We start from the raw sequence: 18,825 nt of genomic DNA, 5'->3' as shown, positions 1-18,825 counted from the left end.
TCTCTCTCTCTCTCTCTCTCTCTCTCTCTCTCTCTCTCTCTCTCTCTCGTCAATGACTTGAAGGAGTGCATTCAAGAGAAATGAAGTACCCAAACCATGCATGCCCATAGTCAGAAAGAATAGGGACAGAGGACTTTAAAAAAATGCATTGCAATGGGAACTACTCCTATATTGATTCATAACTCATTTTTCTGCCTCACCCCAACCGTAATGTAGCTGACATTTATAAAATGCTTTGGGGTTTGCAAAACTCTTTCCATGTACTATCTCTTTTAAGACTCACAATAATACTGTAAGGTATTATTATTATATTATCCTCCCTGCTTTACAGATGAGGAAACCAAGTTTGAGAAGTTAAAAGACTGGTACATAGAGTCCCATAGCAAGAGTCATAAGTATGAATTGGAGCCAGATCTCAAATCTATCTCTCTAGGACAGAATTATGGCCAACAAGTGGTACAGAGGGAAAGGCAAGGTATTTAGATTTTGGGAAGCTGTGTTCAATTCTCTCTCTTCTCCTTCTTTCCTATGTCACCTTCAGTAGATCACTTAATTTCTCTGTATCTCTATTTCCTCATCTGTAAAATGAAGATAAAGGTAGAGGCAGAAGGTGTCTCTTACCTCTAAATCCGCAATCCTTCCTCCCCTGTCTTTAGCTTCTCTCATTGACAACCTCCAGCTAGCACTGTCACCATTAACTAGAATACAAATCAAAATCAAGCCTCTTTTTTTTGGAGTCAGTTTCAATGTTGCCTCCTAATTAATCCAAGAAAAGGGAGGGATAATTTTAAAAAATTCTTCTCCTTAAACAGAGAATATGTTTTCTTCATGTCCCTAGTTTATTCTGGCTTTTAGCAAGGGGAATCTGTGACTTTTTGGGCAGCTCACATTCTCCCCCAGGCTTGGAGCCATAAACAGGACATAGCTCAGGCCAGCCCAATTTTTGGTAAAATCAAATCCAGCAAAAGCTGGACTAATTCAATGAACACATTTCATACTCTTTCTGGGAAGACAGCAGACCACAGTGCAAGGTCCACATTTGAAAAAAGGCAGCAATGCAAGTCCATATTTAATATGAATTTGGAGCTCCAGTTCATGTTTTAAGCCATTACAACTAACTGACCAGAACTTCTGTCTACCCCCATCCTTTTCCACTATAAATCTCTCTACCTCCTCCCTCTCTCCCTCCACTTCTTTCCCCTCCTGTTCATGGCTCTGGGCTGTCACTGGGTGACTCTGAAATTGCCCAGTTCTTGATGGACCCCCTGACCATAGTCTCTCTGCATTCCCATTTCTCCTCCATTAAATATCCTATGTATAAGATGTAGTTCAGGATTAGGAAGGGCAGTGAGGATAAAAAGGTTCAGAAAAATCCTGAAAAATATATCCTGACATTTAAATGTGGTTCAGTCATATTTACATCCACTAACTGTGTATGAAGCTTTCCAAGCTTAAACTTTTAAAAAGCTTTCCTTGTTTAAGACCACACATTTCTAAAATAATGCTTACTATGTAAAGAATTCATTAAAAGGAAGCCAAGCTTGAGAGGGCTACATGTTTTCTTCTTACAGTTGACTGGATCTGAAATAGAATAATATTGCCCCATATTAACTAGAGTAAGCTTAGATCTTTAACCATATGAATGTAAACTTTTTGAAGATGGCGCCCTGTCATACTTCTTTCCAATACCCAAAACCTATCAAGTAGGAATAGTAAATATTAAATACATTATAGGCTAATTGTGAAATAAAAGAGGGGGAAAAACTTTTCTATTGTGGTAAATATTCATTGTATTGCGGCAATATATTAAATGTATTGTAGTAAGATTAATTATAAAGAGGAGTTTGCAACATGTTTCCTCATCATATGGGTGTAATATAAACAAATAAAGAGTATATTCATGTGTTCCATTCTATCAGATATGAGGCAGGATTGAAATGAACTTTAAAGGTTGGACTCAAGTCAGATATCTGGTTTTAATTCCCATGTTAAATGCTGAGTTATTACCATAGTGATGTTTAAAAAAATATTAGTCAAATACAAATTCCCTCTTCGTGATAATACACTTGGATATATTTCTTCTCATCTCCTTTCCTTCTCCCTCTTTACTTTTCTCTACTCCTCTCCTCTTCTTGCCTCTTTTCCTTACTTCACTTCTTCTTCTCTCCTATTCTCCCCTTCTCTCCCTTCTGTTCTCCTTCCCTTTCCTCCCCAATACTCCTTCCTCTACCCTCTTAGAAATGTAATATTTAATTTGTATTTAATTTAATTTGGTAAAATAATTGATTTTTCTCTCTATTGAGTTTGGGTGAGTTTTATAACTTTGTAGTAACACTCATGCCTACAATCAACCAAGCTGGTTGTAATCATGATAACTGCAGAAATTCTCATTTATAAAGGACTTTACTCAACAAACTTGTGAAGCAGGAAGTATAAATATCATTATTCCCATTTTACAGGTAACAAAGCAGGGGTTCAGGTTGGTGCAGTACTATATTGAGTGACTTAACAAGGATCAAATAACTTATTGGTTCTGTGACCAGAACTCAAACCCAATCCTTCCAGCCTTAAGACTAAGGCTCTTATTTTCTTGTACATGTGGTGTAAGTATCTAAATGAATTTATATGTCTTGACCAAAGTCTTGGGCCAGGGAACAAGTTATGTCATATGAATGTGATGGAATACTACCATGCTGTAAGAAAGAACAAAGTAGATAGTTTCAGAAAACCTGGAAATACTTCTATGAACTGATGCAACATGAAGTGAGCAGGAGAATAATTTATACAGTAACAGTAATATTATGAAGATAATTAACTTTGAAAGACTTATTCTGATCTACACAATGACTGCAATTCCAAAGGATTCATGATGACACATGCTATCCATTGTCAGAGAAAGAACTGAGGAACTCAGTGTGAAAATAGAAGCATATTTTCTTCTCTTTCCTACTCTTTCCTAATTTTTTTGACATGGCTAATATGGCCATTTGTTTTGCATAACTCTACATATTTGTAATGGATGTTGTTTTTCTTGTTTTCTCTGTGGGCAGGGGAGAGAAAGAGGAGAGGAAGGTAATTCAGAAATGAAAATTAAATAAAACTGAATTTTATAAAAGGCTTGGGCCAGGTTCCCAAGATCATGGAGATTCTTCCATAAGTCCTGAGGCTTTCTGACGATTCCAAAGGCATTATTCACTTAGTTTATTTATTAACTATAGAGACTGGTGCTGATGAAGAATCCCCTACTCTGACTTGTGGGATTTGTCCCTGGATCATTTTACACCAGAATTTGAAATTCTTTCCTTTCAAAACCATTATATTGACAGGGGATCTTTGTAAATGTTAGGATCCTAGAGGAGAGGCAATGTTTTCTTTCTATAAGACTTAAAGTTTTGAAACCATAATAGATCAAGGAGAAATATGATCACTATAGACTAATGATTCTTGGTGATTTAAGTTTCACAACAGTAAAGAGAATTGTGAGATTTTTAACTACTTAAGACTTTTTATGGATTCTGGCTAAGTAGAACAGTAGCTAGAAATTGTTCTTTCATTGGAGATGTCCAATGGTCAGAATTTTATGCTTGATGACTCTCATCCTACTCTCTTTGACAATGGAAGCATCATGTGAATTTCTCTTTGAAAATGAGGAATTCTCTTCCTCCCACCCCAATACCTGCTTCTTTGTATAGAATATATGCTATGAAACAAAGGTGTGTTAATTTGATCCCGGGATCTTGAATCCCAAGCTCCTCAGAGCCAGTAGGAGCACAAGCTTTGGCAAGTGTAATCAAGTTGGGAAAGGCTTCAGGCACAGACTGACTGATGAATTGTGTCTGATGCCTAAGGACTGGCACAGCTAAGTATGAAGAGATTCATCACCAGAGGTCTGGTAGAAAAGAAAGATGTTAAGAATTACCTTACATGTTTTAGATTTTTTAAATAACCATTAATTTCACTCTTAACACTGTTTACATGACATGTTTTTCCAATGACAAATGAGTTATTACATTTTAGTGGCATTCTCACTGGAAAAGGTGGGTTTATTGTGCACTCAAAGGAAAGAGAAACATTTCCAACCTATGATGCCTGCAAAATAGCTATCTTCCTCATCTCCTTCCTGCCAGAATCTGAACTCTAACACACACACACACACACACACACACACACACACACACAGGCTCTATTGGTGAGCCTTATCTCAAGTGTTCATATCACTTACTAGCCATTCCTCCTCTCTATCTCTAGCATCTCCTCTCCATCTCCATTTTTGTTATCTTCCACCATTAGAATGTAAATTGCTTGTGGGCAGGGTCTGTTTTGCTTGCTTGACTTAATAAATGCCTTATCATTCATTCATTTGGGGAGGCTATTTTTGAGCATAAGAAAAAAGACCAGCATGAAGATAATCACATCTTATGGAACAATATCTATTACAGAGAATTAAGAATCTTTCAGGTTCCTCCAAATCAAATCAATATGTATCTTGATACATGAAGAATTCAAACCAACATGAGCACAGTAAAGGATAGTGGAAAATATGATTCAGAATCAAGAAATGAAAGAGGCCAAAAGTTCAAAGACTACAAGAAACTTAAATATTCTCCTTCAGTTTCATGCCATGGGATGCATAGTTAGTCTATCAACTTTAAAAATTCAGCAAGCATTTATTAAGTGCCATTATGTACAGAGTACTGTGCCCAGCACTGGAAGATGTGTTATTATTATGTTGATTTAGTTATATCTGACTCTTTGTGACCCCATTTGGGGCTTTCTTAAAGATATTGGAATGGTTTGCCATTTCCTTCTCCAAATCATTTTACAGATGAGGAAATTGAGGCAAATAGTGTTAAGTGATTTGCCAAGGGTCCACAGTTAGAGTCTGAGGCTGGATTTAAATTCAGGTCCTTCTGATTCCAGGCTGGCACTCTATCCGCTGTACCACCTAGCTGCCCATACTGGAAGAGATACACTGCTTAAATAATATACAGTTATCTCTTCCACTTCACAGGAGTTAGTGATCTGGGAAATCTGTGTAAAGTTTTTTGGCCCTCCTTTCATACCAGAGAAAAAAATCTAAATTATTGTGGTATTAAAAGGTAAAATATATTGATATTATACTAATACCATACTATACTATGCTATGCTATGCTATGCTATACTATACTATATATATATTTCATGCATTTCTGAGTTTCTAAACTTTTTCTGTGCCATCTGTTGTCCTCTGAGTATTATCTGCGACTTCTGCAAAAGTCTCCCTAAATTCCCATTTAATTTCTTATGCTGACCTATAATATATTGAACCTGCAATGGGGAAAGTCAAAGTGTAGAAGGGATAATTGTATAGGTTTTACCTTCCTGTGCATTACAGCCTAATAAGGAAATAAGATATGAAACTGGATAATGTACAATATTACATGATACATTTCTTAAAGATGTTAAAAACAAAGTGACATTTGAGATCTGAAGGGTGACAGAATTTCCAAACAGGTAGATGAAGTAAGAGTTCATTGAGGAGGTACCATTGGACTTGTTCTTTAGAAGATGGATAGAAATTCAGCAAGTGAGAGCAGAAAGAGATACAGAAGGGAATACAGACAAAAGGCAATGTTGGAACTACCATATTAAATTTAATTATATAAAATAAAACAATGGGAACATATGGAAAACTTGAACAACATGATGGAGGTAGAAAAGCACAGAAAATATTGGAAAGATAGAGTAGAACCAGTATTGTTCAATTTGAATGGAATATGGAATGTGTGAAGGAGACTAATAACCAATAGCTGGAAACCAAGGATGGCACCCTGTTGCAAACTCTTAGAATGCCAAGCAAAGGGGTTTGAACCTTATTCAATAAACAATAGGCAGCTATTAAAAATTGTTCAACAGAGGAGTGACCATGACCCGATCTATTCCTAAGGAAAGTTTATCTGGCAGCAACACGAAGGAATGATTAGAAAAGAGAGAATAGATGGAAAAATCTTTTAGGAAATTTTTGTCCTAGTCGAAATGGGTGTTACTGAGGGTGTGTAAAGTCATATAAAGGGCTCCTCCTAGAACTTAAAATCCCTCTACAAAAATCTGCCAGTGGTTGTCTATACAGATCCTTCTGTATTCCACCAGAGATCTTCTTCCATAATGATCCATTGATAACTACTCTTTGTGCTCAGACATTCAATCAGTTCCAAATGCTCTTAACTATACTACAATCTGACCCTAACTCTCCGTCTTACCTACAGGACAGCATGAAGAACTTTGTTAAATGCCTTGCTAAAACCTAGTAATACTGTCTACTGCATTCCCTTGATCTACTAATCTAGAAAATTGTCAATCAAGAAAATGAGGTTAACTTAGCACCACACCCAGAAATAACTGGCCATGTAACCTTGAGCAAGTTACTTAACCCCTATTGCTTTAAAAAAAAAAAAAGAAAATGAGGTTAATCTGTCTTGATCTCTTCCCTGATGAAGTCATGGTGGCCTTTTGTGATCATTGCTTCCTTTTCTTAGTGTTTGCTAACTATCCCTTTAATCATTCTTTCTTTTTGCCAGGAGTCAGTCAAGTTCACTAGTATATGGTTTATAACAGAGGTGTCAAACACATGGCAGCTCACAACACTCTAGAGTGTGTCCCAAACCAAGTTAAAATGTAATTTAGATAAAAGTACAATAACATAGATTGGGGCTGTTAGATGATGCAGTGGATAGAGCACCAGGCCTGGATTCAGGAAGACTTGTCTTTGAGTTCAAATCTGGCCTAGCTGTATGACCCCGGGCAAGTCACTTAACCCTTTTGCCTCAGTTTCCTCATCTGTAAAATGAACTTGAGAAGGAAATGGCAGATCACTCCAGTATCTCTGCCAAGAAAACCCCAAATGGGGTCTCAGTGAAGTTGAACATTACTAAAACGATTGAACAAAAACAATATAGATAAGTTTTGAAATGAAGTCAATATGTGACCCATGGGTATTCTTATGTATGGTTTAGTGACTCTAGTTTCTGCTTAAATTTAACACCACTGGTTTATGGAATTTACTCTCTTCCCTTTTTTGGAAATTAAGACATTTGCCTTTTCCCAGTCCTGTGACATTTTTCACATTCTTGACAGTCTTTCAAAAGTCACTTACAGTGACTCAGCAATAGCATCCTCATTTCTTTCAGTATTCACTTATGTCATTCATCTGGATGATAAATTGAACTCGTCAGGAGCAGTCTAGTGCTCACTTCCTATTGACTTATTCCTTTATATACTAGCCTAAGGAGTTTGTAATTTACCCCACAGACAACTGATAGCATTTGAGGTTTTGTGAACAGGAAAACCACTTTGTTATAGCTGTAAATTTGGAAGATTATTTTGGCATCTGAGGAAAGGACACGTTGGATATGGGAAGGATTAGAAGCAGAGAGACCAGTCCAGAGGCTATTAACACAGTCTAGACAAGAGGCGATGAGCGCTTGAGAAATGATATTAAGTGATGGTGGTGTTGTGAGTACTGGAAAGGGGATGAGTGACAGAGATAGAGGATTAAAAGGGCTTGAAAATGGTTTTGATATAATGAATGAAGGAAAGGGAATAGTCCACAGCAACTCTGATGTTTCGAGCCTAGGTGAATGGAAGGATGGTGATGCCTTCAAGCAGAGACATAGGGAAGTTATAGGGAGGGACAGATTTAGGGAAGAAAAAGGTAGTTTTCATTTTGAACATGTTGAGTTTGTGACACTGCTGAGAAGTCCATCAGATAGAAGCAGTTGGACATATAAGAATAGAGGCCAGTGCAGCAACTGGGATGGGAGGTAATGATATGATATAGTGACAATATCTATAGAATGTATATTTCCTATAGTAACATGTCAGGCTGGACTGCTGACATTTGTTTCTTAGAAGTCTATAGCTCTCTCTACTCTTTAGTTTTAATGTGTGTTATGTACAAGATGTCCTTGGAGTAGCTCCTCAGTCCTCACTTCTTGCAGTTTCCCCATTTTTGATCATCCTGCACCAGTTTTTTTCGAGAAGCCTAAAGCTTCTATGGGCACCTCAAAGGTAATCTTTTCCAAGCCCATCATTAAGCATTAATCTCTTCCATTACATCAGTAACAAGCAGTTGTCTAGACTCTGTTTGAAGACTTCAGGTGATGAAGAGTTCCCTTCATTGCTGAGACAGCCCATTGCATTTATGAGCAGCTATAATTATTCAGAAGCTTTCCCCTCATATTTAGCCCAAATCTGCTTCCCTTTAGCATCCATTCTTTAATCCTTTTTCTGCCCTTACCAGCCAACCAGAACAAATCTGATCCCTCTTCCACATGAGGTACTCATATTCACTTATGCCATCCAACATCTGCATGTCCCAACAGTATTCTGTTCTAATAAGTACTCTTCAGTGATGGGGAATCACCTGCATCCAGGACATCACTGATGTCAACTCCGATTTGTTGATCCTGACTCTCCAAAGCAAGATGTTAGAAAGTTAGGGAAATGTTAGCACATTTCCATGGATAGTCCTAATCAAGGCAGAAGCCCCTACTTAAAAATAATTAGTTGTGAGAATATTAAGCTAAACAAAATCATAATGTTTGAATTTGCTAGTTACTCTTCCCATCCTGTGTACGTCAAAAAAAGAATTTGTTTTTAATCATTTTACAGCTTTTGTATTCAAAAGTTTTCCTGCCATTTTTTAATTTTTATTTTTTATTTTATTCTTATTAAGATGGAAAAGGTGACTGAACTGTTGTTTGGACACAGCTTGCACACATCCTCAGAAGAGGCTATGAATTGAATTCTACAGTAAACAACTAATTGGGATTCAATAAACATTTAATAAGTGCCTACTATGTGCAAGGCATTTCTAGGCACTTTTGATATAAACACACATATGATATAATCCCTACTTTCAAACTGCTTACAGTATAGAAGCAGCAGGGCACTATTTTCTGTCTGTGTGACCTTCATCTCACTGGGCCTCATTTTTTCATTTGAAAAATAAGAGGGGATAATTATGTGGCCTCTGAGGTCCTTTCCAGTTTAAGACTTATGACTCTGTGATCCCATTCATATAAGGGGAAAGCCATGTACACAAATAATTGAAGTAAGGTAGGGTGAGATAAAAGCTAAGAAAGCTCAGGGAAAGGGCTAAAAGAAAATTCTCAAAGTTAAGACTGCTGGCAATGCAGAAGGGGAAAATTAGCTTGCTAGATGTCCAACAAAAGGCTGCTTTGCTCTCTAGGGCTTCAGAAAAAAAATAAAAGGAATGCAATTAAATATGCCCTAAAATTGTCTATGCAACATCCCTTTTGGTTTTTTTGTTTGTTTTAGTTTTCTTAAAGTAATAAACAAGAGACAGCTGTGGTGTGGTAGAAGGAGAGCTGGCTTTGGCACCAGGAAGACCTAAGACTTGGGTTTGAATCTTGCCTCTGACTACATATGTGCTGTGAGATCCTGGACAAGTCACTCAACCTCTTTCTGCTCTAAGCGATGCTTTGAGACTAAAAGTTGCAGAACTGCTGGCCTGCAGTGGCAGAGGGATTCTCTTTACCTGGGAGTTCCCTGTGTCAATGAAACCAAAGGTCCTTTCCCTATCCTTGACCTCATGTGAATCTGGGCTGTTAGCAAAGGTGATGTGGCAGCCATCTTTGTGGGTATGCACAGTATGAAAATGTTCAGGTATGGGGTGGCTAGGTGGTGCAGTGAATAGAGCACTGGTGCTGGAGTCAGGAGGACCTGAGTTCATATCCAGTCTCATACACCTAAGGCAAAAAACTAGCTGTGTGACCCTGGGCAAGTCACTTAACCCCAACTGCCCTACCTTCCCCCTCCAAAAAATTTTTTTTTCAGGTGTACATGATTCTATTGAAAAATTAAAGTTGGTGGTATAAGGGTATAATGGGGTACACTGAGCTCTAATTTTAGTTCCAGAAAAGCTAGACAGGTAGATGTAATGTTTCCTTATCTGGTCTCTTCTGGATGGTCTGGAGAACATGGTGTAGTGGAGTGAATTCTGTATTTGGAGTCAGAGATCCTGAGTTTAAATTCTGACTCTACTATTTATTATCTTTAGGACCTATAGCAAGTCACTTATAACTTTTATGGGTCTCAGCTTTTCATCTGTAAAATAAGGAGGTTGGACAAAAGGCCTGTAAGTTTCCTTCCAGTTCTAAATTTTTAATACTAGGATCCTATGATTAGATTAGTTGAAGGAACTGAGGATATTTAAACTGCAAAAGAAAGGACTTGGAGGGCCCATTGTAATTGTTTTCAAGTATTTAAAGATCATGTCATGTTGAAAAAGAAATATATTTGTTTTGTTTGGGCCCAGAAGGGAGAATTGGGGGAAGATAGTGGAAATTGTAGAGAAGTCAATTTGGTCAAGTCTTGTCAGCAAGCGTTTATTAAGCACTATGTTCTGGACACTGTGCTAAGCAATGGGAATACAAACGCAAGCAAAAAGAAGTTCTCTGCCCTCAAGGAGCTTGCTTGCATTCTAATTGGAAAAGATCACATATAAAAGGGAGCTAAAAACTAGAGGTCGTGGGGGTAGTAGGATTAGGCAACTCCCACTAGGACTTGGTAAAGTGGGATGGTGAATGGCTGGCATGGGTGTGTCCTTCCTCTAAGCGTAGGTTACAGGAGTGACTCACCAGTGGGCTAAGGGGGGTCACAGAGACAGAGGATCTTCCAGAGTGAGAAAGCATCCAAAAGCCTAGAACTAGCCTTGAGAAGTAGTGAGTGCCCTGTGGTTGGAGGTCTCTAAGTAAATGTTGAATGACCATTTGCCGAGGATGTCAGGTATGGGCTCTAGACCTCATGGCCTCTGAAGGCCCTTCCAAGTCAGGGATTGTGCAATTTTGTGATTCAGTGAGTTTGAGCCAAAGCACAAACAGGGTCTGCGTTAAGAACAACCTTTAATTCCCTTCTTCTCTGAAGTTTAAACACATGTGGTTAGCCAATGCTTTTTTAAATTCAGGGGCCTCCTCAGATTGTACATGTGGCAATTTAATCACCCTATTCAAACCCAACACCATGAGTTAATTACTTTTAAGCTCCTTTGTACAAGTTTAGGAGAAAGGGCAGAGGGCAGGTTTATTTATTCCCTTTTGATCTTTATCAGAATAAAGTTGTTATCTGAAGTCAGAGCTGAAAAAAAATGATGCTCTGGGCCTGTCTTTTCTCCCCCTGTGAGCCCCACTGCCCTGAATTCCTTTTGAAGTCTCATTCCTCTGGGAGGGCACTAAAAAAGCATGCTGGGAATGAGTGCATGCTGGACCGATGTGGCTCTGTGTGCATATGGGTTTGACATTTTAATATTCAGTCTTTTATGTCGTTAGAAAATGAAAAGCCATAAAAGTTCTCTTTTAATAATTTTCTTACATGATTGAAAATGGGCTCTGACGTCATTGTATCATAAGGGGAGCTTCCTAAAGCTTAGTAATTAGTATTAGTAATTACTTTTTTTTCCTTTCCCCACTCAGCAGGTTACCTGACCTTACCTTCAGTCTTTAAAGTGCAGCCTTTGGATTAGATGATCTATTGACTTTTCTCCATTTTCATCCTTTTGACCTGCCTGCAGCACTTGTATGTCGACCACCCCTTCTTTCTGGTTACCTTCTCCTCCCTGAGTTTTTGGGACACTAATTTTTCACGGTCATCTGAGTATCTGTCAGACCATACCCTTACAGGATCATTATTCTTCTCCAATCTCCTATTCCTGAGTGTACTGCAGGGCTCTATCCTGGGTCCTCTCCTCTCTGTATTCACTCCCTTGGTGATCTCATCAGCTTCCAACTGAAGGCAGATGATTCCGTTTTCATCTCTAAGCAACTGCCTCCCATATCTACAAAAGCAGCCCACATCTCTCTCCTGAGCTTCAGGGTTGTATCTTCAACTGTCTACTTGACTTCTCCAGTTGGATGAATAGGCATTTCAAATTCAACTGTTTAAAATAAAACCCTTAATCTTTCCCCCTAAACCCAACCTTCTTCCTAATACTTCTACTTCTCTTGAAGACACGGACATTCTAGGCCTCCCACCCCCAAATTCACAACTTAGGAGGTATCCATGACTCTTAGATTTCTTTTACCCCATATCAGTTGCTAAGTCTTATCTCCTTTAACATATAGGACATAAATCTTTTCTTACTATTCATATCCCAGTTGCCCTAATACAGGCTCTTAGGTGGTACAGTGGATAGATCATTGGACCTAGAATCAGGAAGACTTGAGTCTAAATCTAGCCTCAGACACTTATTAACTATATGACCCTGGGCAAGTAAGTTACTTCATCTTTTTGTCAGTTTCCTCATCTGTGAATTGAAGACAACGATAGCATTTATCTTGCAGGATTGTTGAGAGAATCAAATGAGATATTTATTAATTGAAATGTTCTTAGCAAAGTGTCTGGCAAATAGTAGGCCCTGTATAAATGTTAAATATTATTTATTATTTATGTAATAAAGTTCTATTTGGTCTCCATACATCCATATCTCTAGTACCCAATCCATCCTCCACACAGATGCCAAATTGGTATCCCTAAAGTGCACATCTGAGCATGTCATTTCTTTACTTGAAAAACTTCAGTGGTTCTCCATTGTCCTTAAGTTAAAATACAAATGCCTCTGTTCCTCATTTAGATTCTAAATAAGGTCTCAGATCACTCATAGATAGCCCTCACTCTGAATCAGATTAAAATTGTAATTGGGAAATATTTAACAAAATAAATTAAAATACAATAAAACATAGATAATGCTAACTTGTGGTATTCTAAGTCAGTGTGTGGCCCTGTGGGGATTAATTTCTATTTGAGTTTAACACCACTGATTTAAAACACATCACCATTAGGCTCCAGCTTATTTTTACAGTCTGGTTGCCTGTTACTCTTCCTAATGGATTCTACACTATAGTTAGATTGGCTTACTAGCTATTCCTATACATCCCATCCCATCCCCTACCTTCTCACTCTTCTACAAGTGAGTCCCTCTATCTGGAATACTATCTCTCCTCTCCTCTGCCTCTTGGAACTCTGAGCTCCCTTTAAAGTCCAGCTCAAATGCCATTTCCTTCAAGAGGCTTTTCCTAATTCCTCTAGTGTTTCCTATGCTCCCTCCCCAAATCACTCTGTATTTTATTTTAATCCTGTAGGTTCTTATCTGTGAACATGTCATATGCCCAAGGGTGTGCTGGAGTCAGCTTGAACCAGCTGTCAGGAGCTGATCTTTATATATTTAGTGTGAGCATTTACATGGAAATTATCCAGCGTTATAAATCGGGGCTTGATTTATTGTTTGGCTGGTCATCTACACTCTAGAAACTTAAGAAAGTGATGTTGTTCAGTTTTTCATTTGTATCCAAGTCTTTGTGACCCCTTTTGGGGATTTCTTGGCAAAGATACTGAGTGGCTTGTTATTTCCTTCCCCAGATTCTTTTACAGATGAGGAAATTGAGGCAAACAGGCCTAGGTGACTTGCTCAGGGTCACACAGCTTGTAAGTGTCTAAGGTCAGATTTTAACTCAGGAATATGAGTCTCCTGGCCCCTAGGTCCAGTGTTCTAACTACTGCACCATCCAGCTGCCCAAAGAAAGTGATAGAGAAATGTTAATAATGCAGTTTAAACTTAAAAGTGCATCCTTATTTTTGGTTTTGTTGTGGTTTTTTTTGGAGTGGTAATTATTAAACATTTACCAGCACACCACAGTATATGCCCCTTGTAGAATGTTAGTTCCTTGAGGGCAGGGGTGTCTCACTTTGAATTTTTTGTCCCCAGTACCTAGCAAAGTGTCTGCACATAGTAGGTATTTAATAATTGCTTGTCAAATCTCAGTGAAATAGTAAATGGTGGCAAAGAAGGAAAGGCTAATCTCCTGTGACTAACTTTAAGAGGAAGATTAGTACTACTAATACTGTTAAGCGATCCTTTGAATCCATGGTGTTAAGTGAATCAACATAATGGGATCAGTTTGTTCCACAGGAACAAAGTTATAAATGGGGGGTTGGCCAAGCAGTGTTCCAGTGGGGTTTCATATGGTTCACAACAGCCTAAAGTGGCATATGTCTGGACTATCAGTCACATACTCTAGCCATACAAGAGTAGGCAATCCACTTTTTAACTTTCAGCACTTATAAGCATAATTAGAGATCTAGTATAGTAGTTGTGTGACCCTGAGAAAATTACTTAACCCTGTTTGCCTCAATTTCCTCATCTGTAAAATGAGTTAGAGAAGAAAATGACAAACCATTCCAGTATCTTTGCCAACAAAACCCCAAATGAGGTCACAAAGAGTTGGACCTGATTGAAAAAAAAAACACAACTGAATGCAGACACACACATGTAGCATAGTTAGGAATACTTGACTTTGAATCAAGAGAATAGGTTCAAATCCTGCAATTGACATTTATTAGGATTGTATCCATGGGCAGGCACATCGGTGAACTTCTTGGTGTCCCTATGCAACTATGTAAGACTGTGAGTTACAGATGATTTATCTGTCTGTATCAGGGAAGAGGGTTTTTACACTGAAGGGCCCCCACACCAATGAAATCACAGGTTTTGATTATCTTCTCTTTAGAGTCTCAAGATTCTCCACAGAAACTTATTAGCAATATCGACTTATGATAAAGAGATTTTCAAAGTCATAGGTCCCCTTTGAAAATGAAGGATGACAACATCTAAGGTCTTCTTAGGCGATCAGAGTTATTAATTCATTTTTTACCTGGTCATTATTTACCAGGGGAATGGCTCCCTTCTCAGTTGTTATGCTTAATTTTATAAAAACACATTCCGGAAACTAGTTCCTGTTTAAGTTTGTAAGTGGTAATTTTTACACCTTAAAGTCCCACAGAGGACCATTTAACATAGCCAAAAGACACAAAGACATTGCCAAAGATGCTGGCCGAAAAGACATTGCCCTGAAGAGTTTGAAAGAAACCATTCCTTGGTAGCCCAGAATAAACAACAGGTCTTAGCACCCCAAAATTTGTAAAGCCCTTTTCTGAAAGTCTCATGCTAAAGAATGATTTATATACTTTACATTTCTTTATTCTAGGGCCTGCCTGGTAAAGATGGACCCACTGGGCCCCCAGGGCCTCCTGGAGCAATTGTAAGTGTCTGCAGAATCTGATAGAATAGACTTTCTTTCCAATTGTTTTTTTTTTCTCTTTTGTACTTTCTTTTCCAGAGATAATGTGCATTTGTGGACCTTAAAGCACTATGTCAATGTTGGTGATTATTCTTATTATATATTATATATATCTTATATTATAATTAATGTAATTATAGTATAATATATTATATATCATATATTATTACATATCATATATAATAATAAATATATAATAAAATATTATTATTATATTATTATAACCTAAATCATTTCTGCAACTGTGAAAGATAGGCTGATTGTAGGTAGACATGACCATTCTGTTTCCTCATTTACAAAAAAAAAATGAAGTTGGACTGGGTGATAGCTAAAATCCCTCTCAGCTTTACCATTTTAAGATGCCAATATTTCATAGGTACATTTTTCTGCATGTCATTGAAAGGGGCTGCCCTCTGCTAGGGAAGGCTGATTAGTCACACCATATGATGGATCAATTCATACTTAACAACCATCTCTGAATGATTCTCTTAACAGATCCTATTCTCTGAAATTGTCAAGGTAGATTTGGAAAAGAGGTGCTGAGGCCAGAGTGGGTTTGTTGCCTCTTTGGTAGTTTCAATTTGAAGGATCTCCCTTTGAGGCTGAACAGAATATTCTCCTGGAGGTACTCAAATAGTTATGTGATCTCATCAATTTAGGAGTTCCTTCTGCTGATGCAACTCATGACCCATCCATGCCTTCCTATCTCATGTGACTCTGGTCCATATTCTCCCATAATTTCCCTACAGGGGACCCACCCAGTGTGCTGGAAACCTTCTTGCTTTCTCCTGCTATCTTAAGAATACTAGTGGAGCTGTCCAAATATCACAGAGCAAATTATGTGCGAACATAGAATTAATGATGTTCTTATGGAGGGCAGTATTTTCCTTGGCATTAAGGATGTAAATGTTTTTCTCTGTCTGTGATGTATTACATTGACACCATCACTAAAACCCCCAAAATTACCAAATTCAATTAAGAGGTATAACTATGACTTGTGGTACCTAAGGAAAATTCATTTGAATAGGACAGAGTGAAAGACAAAGGACCATGGAAGAAGATAACTGATTGGGTTCTGCTTATCCCCCAAAGACCTCCTCAACACCAAATGATAGAAAATAGAATCAGGGTAAGAGGAAAAATGGGGAGAAGGGGTACAGAAGGCAGACCCCAGGAGAGAGTTGCCATCTTTGGAGATGGAGGGTTGCCACATGAAATAGATTTAGGAATTGACTCAAGCTATGAGGCTGAGGGGAAGAAGTATTCTCCCTCAAGATATCAGCACCCTAGGATAGAGCTAAGGATACTCTGCCCTAGTTAGGATTCTGACTAAATTAAATTTAAGAACTATTTCTTGTGAACCTGTTATATATTCATAGTTATATGCTCTTCATTGTTTAAACCAGACTTTATTAAGATCAAGTATGTAAAGTGCTTGGGAACCTTAAGGCACTATTTAAGGTGTGAACTATTTTTATTGTGTTATTATTATTATTGCTGTTGTTAAAAGGTGTTACCTAACTGGTGTTAGTAGCTTGGTTCCCTCTTCTAAAGAAGATTAGTCATTTGTAGTGCAGAGTTATCTGGTAAATTGCTGAAGCTGCACTTTTACTCTTATTGGAAACAAGTCATTTGTAAATTATTTGCTAAAATAGCTATTGCATCTAATCAGGAGATGGCAAAGAGAATCATACTTTTGAGAATCTTGGATTTTTTTTTTGACGCAGATGAAAATGTATTCAGACAATACGTTCATTCAAAAAATCATTATTGAAATGTCAAGCTAATTTGGATGTATGGGGAAATGAAAAAAACACAGTAATAACTGGACAGTGGCAGCAGCTGCCTTAAAAGGCTGTAGTAGCACTTAAATACAACATTATATGACATTATAAATATAAATTACTTATTTTTGTTTGATATAATTCTATGATTTCACCATATTGGCAATTGATCAAACCCATTTATTCAATTTTCTTTTGGATATAAATGGGGCATGAATTTGGTAAAATCTCTTCTGACTTCAGAAATGGAGTCTACTTGAAAATTGGGCTTCTGTTTTCCTGGAAGTGAGGGATGGGGGGATATAGGGAGGAGGGAAGGGGTTATGAAATATACCACTGGTCAGTAATTTGAGATAGAGAAGAAAACTTTGTTATTTGTTTAACTGTTAGAATTTTGAATGCTATTGGTGAAGAAATGTGGGTCTTGAGATTCTCTCTGTTTACCTGGCCATCTACTAGGGTATCCCAGGAGCCCCAGGCATTCCAGGTATCACAGGAAACACTGGACCACAAGGTGACTTAGGACCTCCTGTAAGTACTGTGATGTGTTCACAATTGTCTCCTGTTAATACATTTATTCCAGTTATTTCTGTCACTTGAAAGATGTCTTGAATATGGAACCTCATATTAAGGACTGTGAGGAAGTTTTAAAGAAAGTTTCTTATGGGACTTCAATCTCTCAGAGAAGACAGGACAAAGATGAAATAATACCTAATGGCCACAAGGGGAAAGAATAAGAAACAAGTGCATGAATTATGCTTGTTTACAAGCTAGGTGTCAAGACCAGGTTTGGTTCAGTAAATCTTGATGTTTTAAAAGATTAGAGATTTCGATCATAGGGATATATTGGCAAAGCCTAGCTCCTGATTTGAAATTTTAAAATGCTTATAAAATCCAAATATGGAGTGAAAATGTGATTTTTCCCCCTAAGAGGCAAAGTCTCTTACTTAAATGTACAGCATTAAGGACTAAAAGTATAAATCAAACACCTTAAGTGGAATTCTCTACCTTCACATCTTTGCTCTTTATCATTCCCTATCCCTATCTTTTATCTTTAGGTCTTAAATTTTCTGGGATGCTCTTTAAATTTGATGAAATGAGAAGAAAAAAAAATAAGTGAGAACCTTCCTCAGTTTCTTGATATGTAAAATGAGGTTACTGAACTAGATGACCTCTAATTCTAAAAACAAAAGAAAAGCAAATAACAGACAAAAAAAAACCCAACTGAATTCTTTCTATGAGTTTTAGTCAACAGTCTTTAAATGACATATAACTCTGACATAAAACTTAACTGTAAAAACATGTAAATATATGAAAAACTCCAAATATAACCATGATTTTGGAAAGATGAGAAGTAGGGGAACCAGGGGAAGGGATGGCTATCAGATGGGAGTAAGTAGTGCCTAGAAGAGTAAATCTGTAGAGGCCTCTGAGTATTTTCATGACTTTCACATTCTATCCCTCCCTTATTCCACTTACCCCCCCTCCCCCAGTCTCTGACGGCTCATATATAAAATCATGTGCATTTCACCCTTATATTTGCAAAAAAATGGTTTGACCTACCCACATTTTACTCTGCCTGCGAATTTACACAGCTCAAACCTATCATCAGCAATCTCATCCAACACATTTTGATTTCTATATAGGCCCCTACTCACAAGGCACATCTGTCTAAGTGGCCTTTGAAATTAGTTATGAGTCACATGGGAAAATCATTGGTTACTTTATATAGTTACACCTTATGTTTATTCTTTCAAGTTGGAAATGCCACAGTCAAGATTCCCCTTCTGTGTTTCCCAGAGAGCAGTTAGAGTTTCAGAATCAGGGTCCCCAAGGACTTTGAGTTTTTTCCTATAAAAAAGAGGCCCAGTTTCCAGTCTGGGCCAGAGATTTCCTTTTGCCTCGTGCCC

At 37.7% G+C, this 18,825-nt stretch overlaps 1 protein-coding gene across 3 annotated transcripts in view; it reads left to right on the top strand.

The window, feature by feature from the left end:
- Positions 1-18,825, top strand: part of COL14A1 (collagen type XIV alpha 1 chain) — a 253,970-nt gene that overhangs the window by 195,152 nt on the left and 39,993 nt on the right. For all 3 annotated transcript variants that reach the window (XM_069081354.1, XM_069081352.1, XM_069081353.1), the window contains exons 41-42: positions 15,039-15,092; positions 17,375-17,446. In XM_069081354.1, coding sequence (XP_068937455.1) covers positions 15,039-15,092; positions 17,375-17,446 — 126 coding nt within the window. The remainder of the gene's footprint in view (positions 1-15,038; positions 15,093-17,374; positions 17,447-18,825) is intronic.

This window comes from Petaurus breviceps, unplaced genomic scaffold (genome assembly GCF_028583685.1).
Source record: "Petaurus breviceps papuanus isolate PSGF00001 unplaced genomic scaffold, PetGlider_PUasm1.0 98, whole genome shotgun sequence".
NCBI lineage: Eukaryota > Metazoa > Chordata > Mammalia > Diprotodontia > Petauridae > Petaurus > Petaurus breviceps.
The sequence above is the reverse complement of the archived record's forward strand: the minus strand, read 5'-3'. Positions and strand labels throughout refer to the sequence as shown.